This window comes from Leuciscus leuciscus (assembly GCF_965113295.1).
Source record: "Leuciscus leuciscus genome assembly, chromosome: 23".
Classification (NCBI taxonomy): Eukaryota; Metazoa; Chordata; class Actinopteri; order Cypriniformes; family Leuciscidae; genus Leuciscus; species Leuciscus leuciscus.
Window position 1 is genome coordinate 7462052 of NC_138747.1, and position 14163 is coordinate 7476214.

The 14163-nt window shown below is 45.7% G+C and overlaps 1 protein-coding gene across 1 annotated transcript in view; it reads right to left on the minus strand.

Annotated features, from left to right (window-relative positions):
- Positions 1-1178: 1178 nt before the first annotated feature.
- Positions 1179-14163, minus strand: part of LOC309488062 (thrombospondin type-1 domain-containing protein 7B-like) — a 36171-nt gene continuing 23186 nt past the window's right edge. The window contains exons 17-26 of the mRNA XM_082156054.1: positions 13938-14053; positions 13736-13850; positions 12966-13111; positions 11928-12102; positions 11509-11682; positions 11089-11184; positions 10850-10932; positions 3387-3579; positions 2573-2660; positions 1179-2246 (exon numbers count right to left, since the gene is read on the minus strand). Of these exons, the coding sequence (XP_082012180.1) occupies positions 2168-2246; positions 2573-2660; positions 3387-3579; positions 10850-10932; positions 11089-11184; positions 11509-11682; positions 11928-12102; positions 12966-13111; positions 13736-13850; positions 13938-14053 (1265 nt within the window). The 3' untranslated portion in view covers positions 1179-2167. The remainder of the gene's footprint in view (positions 2247-2572; positions 2661-3386; positions 3580-10849; positions 10933-11088; positions 11185-11508; positions 11683-11927; positions 12103-12965; positions 13112-13735; positions 13851-13937; positions 14054-14163) is intronic.

Sequence of the window (14163 nt, forward strand, 5' to 3'; positions counted from 1 at the left end):
TTGTCATGCATTTATGCCAGCATTCGAGTATTTAACCACATGCAGAAGCTAAAAAGATTTGGCTCTGTATGTTCACCCTCTACAGCTCAAGATAGCCTATATGAGTTATGATGAGCATAAGCGCCCTTACATGAACAGTTCGCTTAAAAATGATTAAGGTGCTTGTGGTTTATTTAAACTTTAAACAACCATTTAGATTTGTCAAATCTGTCACGGCATGTCTGGTATGTGTGAGTATGAACAAGCACGAGCGAGATTGAGAAATCATTGCATGGAAGCAACTCAAATATTCTGCTAAACTTCAAATCATTCTTTTGTTCCATGAAAATCACATAGGTTTTAAACAATATTATACCTTTATTGGTATAACTCTGTAAGACTTTATAAATTGTTTATAAGCTAATCTGAAAACTGTAAGCTTATGTATGTTTAAATTAAGCAGTAACTTTTATCTTTTTTGTTTTTTAAATCTTGATATCTTAAAAAAAATAGAGAAATCTTGAACCATTAGATCTCAAAATGGGATCTAGAACAGTGGTTCTCAACCAGAGGTCCTCAGCAAACCACCAAAGGGGAAACAGGATGAAATAAACTTATTTAAATTGATATATTATTGTTATTAATATTATATTAAAACAATCTAACTTAATTAAAATGGTAAAAAAAAAAAAAAAATCTTGTCAATACATGTTTTTTATTGAAGAACATCCAGTTCTTCAAACTTCTGGAATTATATATATATATATGTGGCTACTAATGCTTAAAACTCAGATGCTCTCTTAGGATGTCCTTGATATTGTATTGTATGCTTATAGATTGTCAAATCAGCATACAAGAACCAAAAACCTCAGATAATTTGGATTTCTATCATAGCACTGCCATCTACAGGCCCTTGTGAATACATGCAGCTGTGTAGCACCTGCGTTTTCCTCATTTGATCTCATCTGTTATAACTAATTCACATTCTAATTACAATTCATGAGAGGAATATGACAATCTGGGCTTGACCCGTAGATGTTGGCTCAGTGTATTGATACTGATCAGAAATGACAGCAGCACTGTTCCAGAACCGCAAAGACAGAGAGGAATCTAAAAGAGCGCAACCAGATAGTGAAACGCAGCAGAAATATGAAAGTCCTACAGCATGAAACAGTGCTTATTTAAATATAACACTCCTCTCTGAGATTCAGATTTATTTATAAACCACTCAAAGACACAGATAGAAAATATTCACATTACAGTATACACATTACAAAAGAACATCACAACCTTATCAGGGATAACAAAGCATTTTAAATCCTTCAAAGCAGATCATGGTGAAATCAAAACATTGTTGTTTAAAACCTAAATTATTCAAATATGGAGGCAATTTTGAAAGGCTATATAGGTTTTAAAACATAAATAAATGAATAAATATGGCACTTAAGATGGCACTAATGTAGTGCATCAGAAAACATCCCTTTTTAAGGGTGATCTTTAAAGGGATAGTTCACCCAAAAATGAAAATTCTGTAGTTTCAAACTCATATGACTGACTTTCTTCTGTGGAACGTAAGGAATTTTAATTAAATGTTTTTTAAGAATGCTCTGGTTGCTCGTTTTCATGCACTGAATGGGAACAAAGCTTTCAAGCATTTAAAATAGTAGACACAAAAGATTCATAAAAGTAGTTCATACGACTGATTGTATTAAAAAAAAGAGTGGCCAAGATATTCTTTAGAAATTCTCTTTTTGTGTTTCACAGAAGATAGATATTAATACGGGTTTGGAATGACATGAGTGCAAAAAAAAAAAAAAAAAATCCTTTATGAGTGAACAATTCCTTTAACGTACAGAACGATCTCCTCATAATGGGATTTAAACAATCTCTCTGATTAACACATACACACATGCACGCACAGATCTTCACACAGACAAACATACACACACTCACGCAATGGTACTGTAGACATGATGTCACATCCTGTTTCGGCTGTATGACATTTTCCAAGTTCTCCCGAGAGCCTCCCGTTTAGTTTTTGTGCTGTTTAAACATCAGTTTTCCAGTCAACACCATCTCTGGTCTGGCTTTTTGTCACGCTCAGCTTGTAAATGTTCATGCTGTGGCCTGAATGATGCCAGATGTCCGTTTTGAGCATTTTTTTTAGCATTGCATACGCATGGTGGACTCACATATCCAAGTCCCCATCATATGCCAGAGCCAGTGCTTTCTGCGGACTGCTGCTGGGACTGTCCTCTGGGTTCTTACTGAAACGCAAAACATGTTTAAATATGTATAAACTCACTAAACCACCTAAGAAACAATTTGCATCATGATTTATTGCAGTTTAAACTATCACCACCAGAGTGCAGAACAAACATGTTTCATCTATGATATTTACCAATGAGGGAGTCATGAATGATTTGTGTTAAAATCATGTTTATGGGATAATGCTCATTCAGGCAGTCATTATCTGAAACTAAACTGACGGGAGGGTGATTAGGACCCTGACTGTTTTATTATGTGAGAAGAAATACCATAGAGTGATATGAAGCACATTAAACTAGCACAGCCATGTACAAATCAGCCTCACCACAGTAGGAAGGACATCATGATGAGGAGGAGGATCACAACAAACCCAGCTGCCATCAGCCCATATACCCACAACTTGACGCGCCCATCTGTCAGTCAAAATAAACATTAGCATTTACAAAGATTTCTGGTTGAGAAAACTGGCTCTCGACCACCAGCTGTCAATCAAACAATTCATCCAATAGAGTGCTGCAGGGATGACGTATTTTTCTAGGCCAAAACCTGGAAACCAGTTAGAATTTTAGCACTTCCGTTTAAATAGTTTTTTTGAATGAGTTATTGGTTAAATGCCTGAAATAGGATCTGTGGTTAACACAAGTTTAAGATATTTATGACTTTATATTTTTAAAGATCTGATATTTATATCTATGACTTAAAATACATAAGTAATATTTTTATTTATTTTTTAAAGCATTTACTTGTCTTGAAAAAGTGCTAACAAGTGTCTAAATGGAACTACAGAGGTTGTTGAGACATTAAACGGCAACACACCGAACAGGTAAACTCATATACTCAAATTTTTTGGGAAAATGTTCCTAAAGAGTTTATCGCCTACATTTAGCTTTTTACTTCTGGCAATTGTATTTAAGCTTCAAAATTCATAAAGATGTGTTCATTTGTAAAGAGATAATCATCAAGAACAAAATGCTTGAGAACCAAAAATGTTTTGTTGGTCACTGAGCTTATTTTCTGCAATAATTCAAAAGCCAATGGAAAAATCCTATTGGGTTTCAGTCGAGGTTACCGGGGTGATGCTAACTTCTGCCTACAAGAATACATCATCACTGAATCAAGCATAAGGATGTTGTTAGTACCTGGTCCAAGAGGCTGTAGTGCCCAGTCCTTGATGAGGTTCTTGTTCCGAGTGTGCTCTGGTCTAAGACGTCCTGCGGTGGTTTTCACATCTGCCTTCTTATGGTCCAACCCTGGGGTTCTGGTACAGTAGTCAAGGAACCCATGAGAGGTCATGACCTCTGTGAAGCCCTTCTCACAACCACAAACTCCATTCTGACAGAAAGACAGAGAGACTCTCTTAAAACATCTGAGTGAGTGGGCTGGATATTGAAATGTGCTTCGTTCTTATGGAGACGTACAGTTGTTAATTGCATGGCATTAGAGGGTGAAATTAAGTTGTGATATATGATAATAAAGGGTTTTACATCTCATCATAACAGAGTGAAACACTGCCGTAAGTCAAATGATACCACACTTAGTAAACTCAGCATCTGTCAAAGCTCATTTAAAAGAATATCATTCACTGCTTTAATGAAGATCCAAAGCTACCGTGTAACAGCAGCTGTGTTACCAATAGGGTGAATCTCTGTCCCTACTGTAATTCACCAAAAAAAAAAAAAGATATTAAATTGTTAACCATGTTATCCATAACCATAACCTTATGATTAAAATATAATGACAATAATAATAAAATATAGTTTTAATTTATTTTTATATTTTAAATATAAACAATTATTAAATTATCCATCGTATTTGTTAAATTAACACAAACAGTAATAATATATATACATTCTTATAGTTTTTGTACTTATAATAATAACAATTATTATTATTATTATTAATATACATATTAAAACCACCCCCAAATTTCCATTATTGTGATGAAAAAATATTCAAAACTGTATTGCATTTTTGAATTACAGCAATGCATCTAAGCAAATAAGGCAATATTTTGAATTGTTTTTATAATTTAAGTTTTCATTTTAGTTTAAGTTGTAATAATTTTGTTAATAATTCTGTTGTACTTTTGTCATTTTTACTAATTGTTAAAATATCTTTATATAGCTTTGATTAATTTTTATTTCAGTTTTAGACATTTTTGTATTTCAGTTAATTGCTGACAACATTTTCAATATTTCAGTTCCCTTTCGTGGTCACTCCGAGTTACGTCGGATGACGACGATTGGGGTTTCGCTTAGAAGCCTATCACCTTCGAGTATATAAAACGAGCCAATGGCAATGAAATGCCATGGGTCTGCGGAATTTGCATAGCGTAACTCCGCCCGCCGCAGGGGGTATATAAGGAAGTACGCTGGCAGAATGCAGATATGTTTTCGCTTCGGAGCCGAGAACTTCTCCACTCCTGCAAGCCAAATATTCTGAGTTATTCTTCTCATCCCTTCGAGACGAGCGAACTCTCCGGTGTTGGTGTGACGGCGATTTCAGCGAGTGCTCACTACCCTGCTGATCTGTTCAGTGATCTGACAGATAGTGTGTTTCTCCCTGTTCGCTTCAACATCCGCGGAGTTTTTCCTCTCACAAAAAGAGCATTGCACGCGGCACGTCTTTTTAAAGATGCCTCGCCCGTGCACTTCTGGTTGCGGTCGCGACATATTCTTTTCTGATGGGGACAATCGCTGCTTAGCGTGTTTGGGCGTTGCTCACGCTGAAGCAGCGTTTGTGGATGACTCATGTTCCCATTGCGGGAAAATTGACCATCTCCATGCTGCGGTCGAGACTCAATGAGCTCGTCAGAGCGAGAGTCCCCTCATCCACACCCCGATCTACGGTCTCCCCGAGAGGCTGTACTTCGGCTGGTGGCCAGGGTGACCTGAGGGTGACTGTGCGGGACATACCGCCGACACGTCCACGGTCCGCACACCCCTCTTCAGCATCGGTACCCGCGAGTGTTCAAACTGAGACCGCTGGTCCCTCTACGGAGGCCCCGCGCGTTTCGTTTGGCGCTCCAGAAGAGGATACGATGTCGATCGCGGCATCACAAGGTGGGCGTGAGTCCTCGGGAAGTGAGGATTCGGCTGTGTTGCCGCCTTCGGGCGTGTCAGCATTGCCCGAGTCTGATCCCGAGCTGACTGCCATGCTTTCCCGGGCAGCCGCGGCCATTGGGCTGGAGTGGTCCCCGCCACCCGATCCGGTGCGCTCGCGGCTGGATGATTGGTTTTTGGGAGCGGCCGCTGACACTCGTCGCCGCCCAACCCCAATACCGTTCTTCCCGGAAGTGCATGAGGAAGTCACGCGGTCCTGGAAGGCTCCCATGTCTTCCCGCGATCGTTCGTCGGCTTTCTCCGCCTTTCCTCCCCTCGATAGAGCTGATGCTTGTGGGTACACTGGGATTCCCACGGTTGAACGTTCTGTCGCGATGCAGCTGTGTCCGGCAAGCGCTTCATCACGTGGTGATCCTAAGCACCCGTCCAAAGCCTGTAGATTCTCGTCTACCATGGTGGCGAAATCTTACAGAGCGGCGGGACAGGCAGCTGCCTCTTTGCATGCCATGGCCATCTTACAGGTCTACCAGGCCAAGATGCTTCGTGACATGCACGAGGGTAGGACAGACCCAGGGCTCTCCGATGAGCTGCGCGCCGCCACCGACCTCGCTCTCCGGGCGACGAAGGTGACCGCGCGCTCCCTGGGTTTGGTGATGTCCACAGCTGTGGTCCAGGAGAGACATCTCTGGCTGAACCTGGCTGATATGCGTGAGCCCGAGCGGACTCGTCTGCTTGACGCTCCCATATCCCAGGCCGGCCTTTTCGGCGGTGCAGTCGAGGACTTTGCCCAACAGTTCTCGACTGCTCAGAAGCAGACTGAGGCGATTAAGCACATTCTGCCCCGACGCTCTGCTGCTCAGCCGTCGGCACAGAATCCTCAGCCTGCTCGCCGCCGAGGGCGCCCTCCCGCGGCTCCCGCCCCTCCCGCACGGCCCCAGCAGCAGCCTTCATCTGGGCCGCGTCGTGGAGGAAGCCGTAGGAAGGCGCCACAGCCCTCTCCAGCCCCGCAGCCTGCTAAACGCCAGGCTAAGCGGCGCTCCTGAGACGGGCAGCTCAGGTTTGGCACTCTTTTCTGTACAGGGAGGGTGGAGGGCCGGGGGAGAATCTTTTGTTCTCCACTCCCCGCTGCTCGTCCCACGACGAGCAGTACCCTAATGTGGTTAAAGACAGAATTGAGTCCCCCAATCCTGAGCCAACAGAGCCCGAGAGCCGCAGTGCGCGACACCCTCGGGTCCCGCCACCGCCGCCCTCCTCTGTTCCAGAGGTGCGGGATGACAGCACGCGCCGCCCACGGGCCACGCTCCTCTCATCCCCCTCTGTCGCCAGACCCCTGCCAGAGCACGCCCCCGTGGGACGCGCGCCCTCCCCTGGCCTCCTCTGGCAGGACGCGGCTAATGACCGTGCCCCCACACAGGGCCGCTATGCCACCCTCGCCGGTGCCGGTCATTCCGCCTCGCTGCCCCACCGACGGTACGTCTGTGGTTCGTATGACCCCGCTGGTGCACTCTCTGGAGGCCTGGCTAGAGCTTCCCAGACTGTCCCGCTGGGTCGCGAGAACCATCAGGCTCGGCTACGCGATTCAGTTCGCGCGATCTCCTCCCCGCTTCAGCGGAGTCCGCTTCACTATGGTCGGTGGCAATGCCCCTGTCATGAGAGCGGAGGTCGCTACCCTACTGGCGAAGGGTGCGATCGAGGTTGTCCCTCCAGCCGAGATGAAGTCCGGCTTCTACAGCCCTTACTTCATTGTACCCAAGAAGTCCGGTGGGTTACGGCCAATCCTCGACCTGCGCGTCTTGAACCGCTCCCTTCACAGGCTGCCGTTCAAGATGCTAACGGCCAAACACATCCTCCAGTGTGTGCGACCGCAGGATTGGTTTGCAGCGATCGACCTGAAGGACGCCTACTTCCATGTCTCCATTTTACCTCGACACAGACCGTTTCTACGGTTTGCTTTCGAGGGGCTGGCATACCAGTACGCAGTTCTCCCTTTCGGGCTAGCCCTGTCTCCTCGCGTCTTTACGAAGGTCGTCGAGGCAGCCCTTGTTCCCCTCCGGGAACACGGGGTTCGCATCCTGAACTATCTCGACGACTGGCTAAACCTAGCTCACTCTCGAGACCAGGTTTGCGAACACAGGGACCTAGTGCTCCGGCACTTAGTCCGTCTGGGCCTTCGGGTCAACTGGGAGAAGAGCAAACTCTGCCCCGTGCAGAGGATCTCTTTTCTCGGTATGGAGATCGACTCGGTCGTCATGTGCGCGCAGCTTACGAGCGAGCGCGCGCAGTCACTGCTGACTTGTCTTCGTCAGTTCGAGGACAAGAGTGCGGTTCCACTGAAACTTTTTCAGAGGCTCCTGGGTCATATGGCATCCGCAGCCGCAGTAACGCCGCTGGGATTGCTTCATATGAGACCGCTTCAGCTTTGGCTTCGCGATCGAGTCCCGAGGTGGGCATGGCAACACGGCACGCTCCAAGTCCCAGTGACTCCAGCCTGCCGTCAGACCTTCACCCCGTGGTCGAACCTCAGTTTTCTACGGGCCGGAGTGCCCTTAGAACGAGTTTCCCGGCATGTTGTTGTATCAACAGATGCCTCCAACACGGGCTGGGGCGCCATGTGCAATGGTCATGCTGCCGCGGGCTCCTGGACAGGACCCCAGCGCCTTTGGCATGTCAATTGCCTCGAGTTGCTGGCTGTAGGTCTCGCCCTGCACCGCTTCCATGCGCTGCTCAGGGGTCAGCACGTACTAGTCCGATCAGACAATACCGCGACAGTAGCGTACATCAACCATCAAGGTGGTCTACGCTCCCGCCGTATGTCGCAACTCGCTCGCCACCTCCTCATATGGAGTCAGAAGCATCTGAGGTCGCTTCGAGCCATTTATATCCCGGGAGACTTGAACCAGGCGGCCGACGAGCTGTCTCGGCTTCGGCCTCTCGCTGGAGAATGGAGACTCCATCCCCAGTCGGTCCAGCTGATTTGGGATCAGTTCGGGGACGCACAGGTAGATCTGTTTGCCTCCCACGACTCGTCCCACTGCGACCTGTATTATTCCCTGACCGAGGGCACGCTCGGCACGGATGCACTGGCGCACAGCTGGCCGCGGGGCCTACGCAAGTATGCGTTTCCCCCAGTGAGCCTTCTTGCGCAGACCTTGCGCAAGATCAGGGAGGACGAGGAGCAGGTCATTTTGGTTGCCCCGTATTGGCACAACCGGACCTGGTTCTCCGAACTAGTACTCCTCGCGACAGCACCTCCCTGGCCAATTCCTCTGAGGAAGGACCTCCTTTCTCAGGGACGGGGCACCCTTTGGCACCCTCGTCCCGATCTCTGGAACCTCCATGTGTGGCTCCTGGACGGGACGAGGCAAGTTTGAGTACCCTACCACCTGCGGTGGTGGCTACCATCACTTCCGCTAGAGCATCGTCCACGAGACATCTCTATGCGTTGAAGTGGAACCTCTTCGTCAACTGGTGTTCTTCTAAACATCAAGAACCCACGAAATGCCCCATCAGTGTCGTGCTTTCCTTCCTGCAAGAAGGGTTGGAGCGAAGGCTGTCTCCCTCCACCCTGAAGGTGTATGTTGCCGCCATTGCCGCACATCACGAAGCAGTTGATGGTAAGTCTCTGGGGAAGCACGACCTGATCGTCAGGTTCCTGAGAGGAGCGAGAAGACTGAATCCTCCTCGTCCTCCCCTCGTACCCTCTTGGGACCTCTCAGTGGTTCTAACTGCCCTGCAGAGTGCTCCATTTGAGCCTTTGCAATCAGTGGAGCTTAAGTTCCTGTCTATGAAGACAGCGCTCCTGGTTGCATTGGCCTCCATCAAGAGGGTAGGGGACCTGCAGGCATTTTCGGTTGACGAAGCGTGCCTGGAATTCGGGCCGGCTAACTCTCACGTGATCCTGAGACCCCGGCTTGGATACGTGCCCAAGGTTCCTACCACACCCTTTCGAGACCAAGTAGTGAACCTGCAAGTGCTGCCCTTGGAGGAGGCAGACCCAGCCTTGGCACTGCTCTGTCCAGTACGCACCCTTCGTGCTTACGTAGACAGAACGCGGTGTTTCAGGACCTCAGACCAGCTCTTTGTCTGTTATGGTGGGAAGCTGAAGGGAAAGGCTCTCTCAAAGCAAAGGCTATCTCACTGGATAGTGGATACCATTGCTTTGGCATACCAGCAGCAAGGTCGTCAATGCCCCCTTGGTGTGAAAGCCCACTCCACTCGTAGTGTGGCTTCCTCTTGGGCTCTAGCGCATGGCGCCTCGCTAACAGACATTTGTAGAGCTGCAGGCTGGGCGACACCCAACACATTCGCGAGATTCTATAATCTCCGAGTAGAGCCAGTTTCTTCTCATGTACTCGCTTCAACCAGCCGGTGCTAGATTCTGCTCAGGTGTCTTCGCTTGCTCGCCATTCCTCTCCACGGGCGGGATACGTGCGACTTTCTTCTCAGGTGAGTCTGATAAGCTCTGAGTTCCTCCAGCACTGGTACGTCAACGCCTGACTTATGCCATTTTGCCATAACGCAGCTTTTGCGCTTGACTAGGTGCCTCCATGTGTATGGTCCCCCCTCTGGGCGACCCCCACATGTGTATTCCACTGTAAGTCTCTTCGTGAGCATGTGTCTTTCCCTTGGCAAGCCACCTTGCCTCCCCTGGGGTTTAAATATTCCACCTGGGGCTGGACACCCCAGCGTTATTCCATATGCATCCCTCCGGGTCATATGTGTATTCTAAGTCCCCCCCATCAATGGCTGGGCATGATTGCATATCTCTCTCTCTGGAGATATGCTTCCCAGTGTTCCTTGGTATCCCTGTGTTAAGTAGGACCCTGTGTTCGTTCGTGCTAGTCACACAACAGGGAGCTCAGACTTAAGCAGGGCACTGGAAGACAACCGAGGTGGCGTGATTAGACTGGAACCCCAATCGTCGTCATCCGACGTAACTCGGAGTGACCACGAAAGGGAACGTCTCGGTTACGGATGTAACCCTCGTTCCCTGAGTGGGAACGGAGACGTTACGTCTTCCTGCCACTTCCGCTGTACCGCTGAAAAACGCCTGGGTCCAGTCTCGACTCCTCAGCGAAGACATATCTGCATTCTGCCAGCGTACTTCCTTATATACCCCCTGCGGCGGGCGGAGTTACGCTATGCAAATTCCGCAGACCCATGGCATTTCATTGCCATTGGCTCGTTTTATATACTCGAAGGTGATAGGCTTCTAAGCGAAACCCCAATCGTCGTCATCCGACGTAACGTCTCCGTTCCCACTCAGGGAACGAGGGTTACATCCGTAACCGAGACGTTTTTTTATCTAATATTTATATTTTATTTTTAGCTTTAATTAACCAAAAACATTTGTAATAGTTTTACTTTTAGTTAACAATAACAATGAGGAGGCAAGAGAGCAAAATGTGCATCATTTAAAAAAAAATAAAAAATACTGTTACTATTTTATTGCTTTTAGTTTTGGGATGAAATAAGACCTGGACATGTTCAGCCGCGGGATAATGAATCAGATCATGCGTGTTCACAGTGTTCTGTGTTACCTGTGTGCAGAAGGAGAAGGGTTTGTTGCAGGGAGGATGACACTGTCGTACCACAGATGGCTGGTTCTGAGAGATGCAGCCTCCTAATGTAGAGGAACACTGATTACATTAAGCCAAAATGAAAATTAATGGTTGTGTTTTTCCCAAGTCCTTTCCAATACTAAAAAGGTTATGAAATAAGACATGAATTTGATTTCTTATAATACTATTTTGAGGATGAATGCATTGATAGTGCGCACCTGTGACGTTGACTCCGTCAGAGCGCTGGCACCACACAAGCCTACGGTTATGCCTCCACTCACCGGTCATCCATTCATAACTAAGACACGTTCCTCCTGGAAGGACAGACGAAAACACACTAGACACTAGAGTGCTTTTCTGGTTCTGGTTCAGTGGCTGAACAACACTTCCTGTTTATCACTTCTCAGTCTCACAGCTATTTTCTCAAACAGTTAGAGAGGAAATAACATCTATGAAAAACAACAGCTTGGAACTACCTCAAAAAGAGTCAATTATTTTGTTCTTCTGAATGTGGCGGACTGATTATTTTTTTACCAATATCAAAATAAGTATAAATAAGTAGCGTAATGTTCATGACAAAAAAGCATTAAACTGCTTATGTTTTTTTGTTTTTTTCTCCACTATGGCTTCCCACAAACCTTGGCATGGCCGTGTCTCATACATCTGGCTGGGACAGGAGTCCTGGTTCTCCGGGACTTGTGTGACCACGGCTCTAGAACGAGCCTGTCGACCCCACGTCTCAAAACTCCGCCCGTCCAAACACAGCAGCTGACATGAACTCCACGGTGACCACTTGGTGAGGTGACATTCTCCTGACGTACGAGAGAGAAATTGCAGCCAATGAGTGGTTGCAAAGAGCTTCTAAATTAAATGTTAAAATATATTCAAATAGAAAACCGTTATTTTAAATTGTAGAAATATTTCACAATATGACTGTATTTTTAATCAAAGCCTTGAGGATAAGAGACTTCTTTCAACAACAACAACAACAAAAAAATCTTTATTCCAAACTTTTGAGTGTGGTATTTGTGCTAGTATTTGTGTTAGAGATGCAAACCTGGACATGGGATTGTGCAGGGCTGCAAAAACTCCATCTCACTGACTTTGCTCTGTGAATTTCCTACACACATGTTATCATCCACCGGAACGGGCTGAGGAGGACCTGAGAGAGAACCCCAGTGCACCACACAGGATATTTCCCTCCGACTTACTCCCTCGCCACAGTCGGCCCCCTGCAAAGAGAGAGAAAGACTACAGACAGAGCAGATCTGAGCTGACAGCATCTGTCATGTTCATGATGCTATACTGGGCAGTTTAGATGTATTTTGTCTTTTCTGCGTGCTGCTGAAATACTTCAGGTCGTTTATTTTTTCTAGAGTTCTGTAATTTAGAAAGCGTGGGTAGAAAGAAACCACTCTAGATTTAGCCATAATATAATTGGCTCATAACACCATGATGTGGCCTACGCACGGGCTTGTGTCCAACACGCGAAATGATTCACAGCAAGAGAGTGTTTCTGATCTGTTGGTGTTCTGATTGGCTAAAAAAGCGTGTTGACTCTGACTCTCAAAGAGACACGTCTGATTGCCCAGGACACCTATTTCAGTGATTTTGTAGAGACATGGTATAAAAATGCACCTTTAATTGGTAGCCTTTATTCTACTAGAGAGAAACCATGGGACAAGGGATTTAAAAAACAATTATATTTAAATATAAATATAAAAATACTTGTTTATAAAAATACTTGCATTTACATTCAAAAAACATGAATTTTGAGCATAATTACTCCATTCCTCAGTCGCATCATCCTTCAGAAATCATTCTAATATGCTGATTTAATGCTCAAGAAACAAATGAGACAGAACTCTGTCAGAGCTGTTTATAATGGCGTAGCGAGGATAATTTTATCTCATATGAGCTCAGGGGAAAACCTGTTATGATGTGCTCACTTTGACAGTTTGATGGAAAGCAGTAGCCTTAAGCTACGTGAACATCTTTGGTCTGTTCATTTGTGCTTGCAAAGGACAATGTCTCAGCAGCATCAGCAGTTGTTTGTATGAGTTTAACTCAATCAGGTGCAATGCATCAATACTACCTCAACCCTGCATGGTCTCCAGTCCCCCAGTCTCCAGCTGTAGCAGGGCCTAACAGGACAGGGGCGAGTCTGGGAGAGTTGAGATGGACAGGGACGACCTCCCTCACTGGCAGGCTGCAGAACGACCCTGGAACGTGTCATTTGACCTGGAAAATTCACACACATACACACACAGCAAGACACAAACACATGGGATCAGGACCTGAAGTCCAGTGTGAGCACTGTTTTCACGCTGAAATTGAATAAGCGCTCTGGGAAGAGTTTACTCATGGGACTGGCAAAGCCTTGGATGAAGATAAATGAGACTGATAACAGATTTTAATTAAGCCCCAAACAACAGCCGAGTTCAAGGAAGCATGACTGAACTCTCAAGGGTGTAAACATACAGGTGTGTTCTATCTTTCCGAAGATTCTCGATTCATATTTACTGGCCAAGAAAATAGCAGAAAAAAAAGCAGAAAAGCACCACTAATGTTTTGATAAAAAATTAAAAAAATCCAATTATTATTATTATTATTGTTGTTGTTGTTGATTTTATTGGCTAGTTTTGAAAAGGAAAGCACCACGTATGTTTTCATAAATAGTAATAATATAATATTTTATTATAATTATTATTATTATTGTTGTTATTATTATTTTTATTTTATTGGCCAGTGATGAGAAGGAAAGCACTACTTTGTTTTCTTCAAAAAATATTTTTTTTATTTTTATTATTATTATTATTATATTAACAATATTATTATTATTATTATATAAATTGGAGATCGTACTTTGGCTTCCACAGGTGTGTGAACATTCTGACCAGGTGGACCACTCTGTAATCAGGCAATTAACAGGGCAGCCCACCTCACAGGGGGCAGAGAGTTTTCCACGTGAAGGACCCAACTAGAAAAGATAACAAAAACATTCAAAACATTGGATTCCTATTGAGCATTTATTGTGAAAAAATTCCACTGAGAAAAGAACAGTCACCTCTTTGCACATGCTCAGTTCCACCAGCTTCCCATCGCTGCGGACACAGTTCAGGAGTCGAGTCTTAATCCCCCGGCCACACACTGCGTTTTCACTGAGCTGACAGCTACTCCAGTCTTCAACACACACACACACACACACACACACACACACACACAGACACACACACACACACACACACACACACACACACACACACACACACACACACACACACACACACACA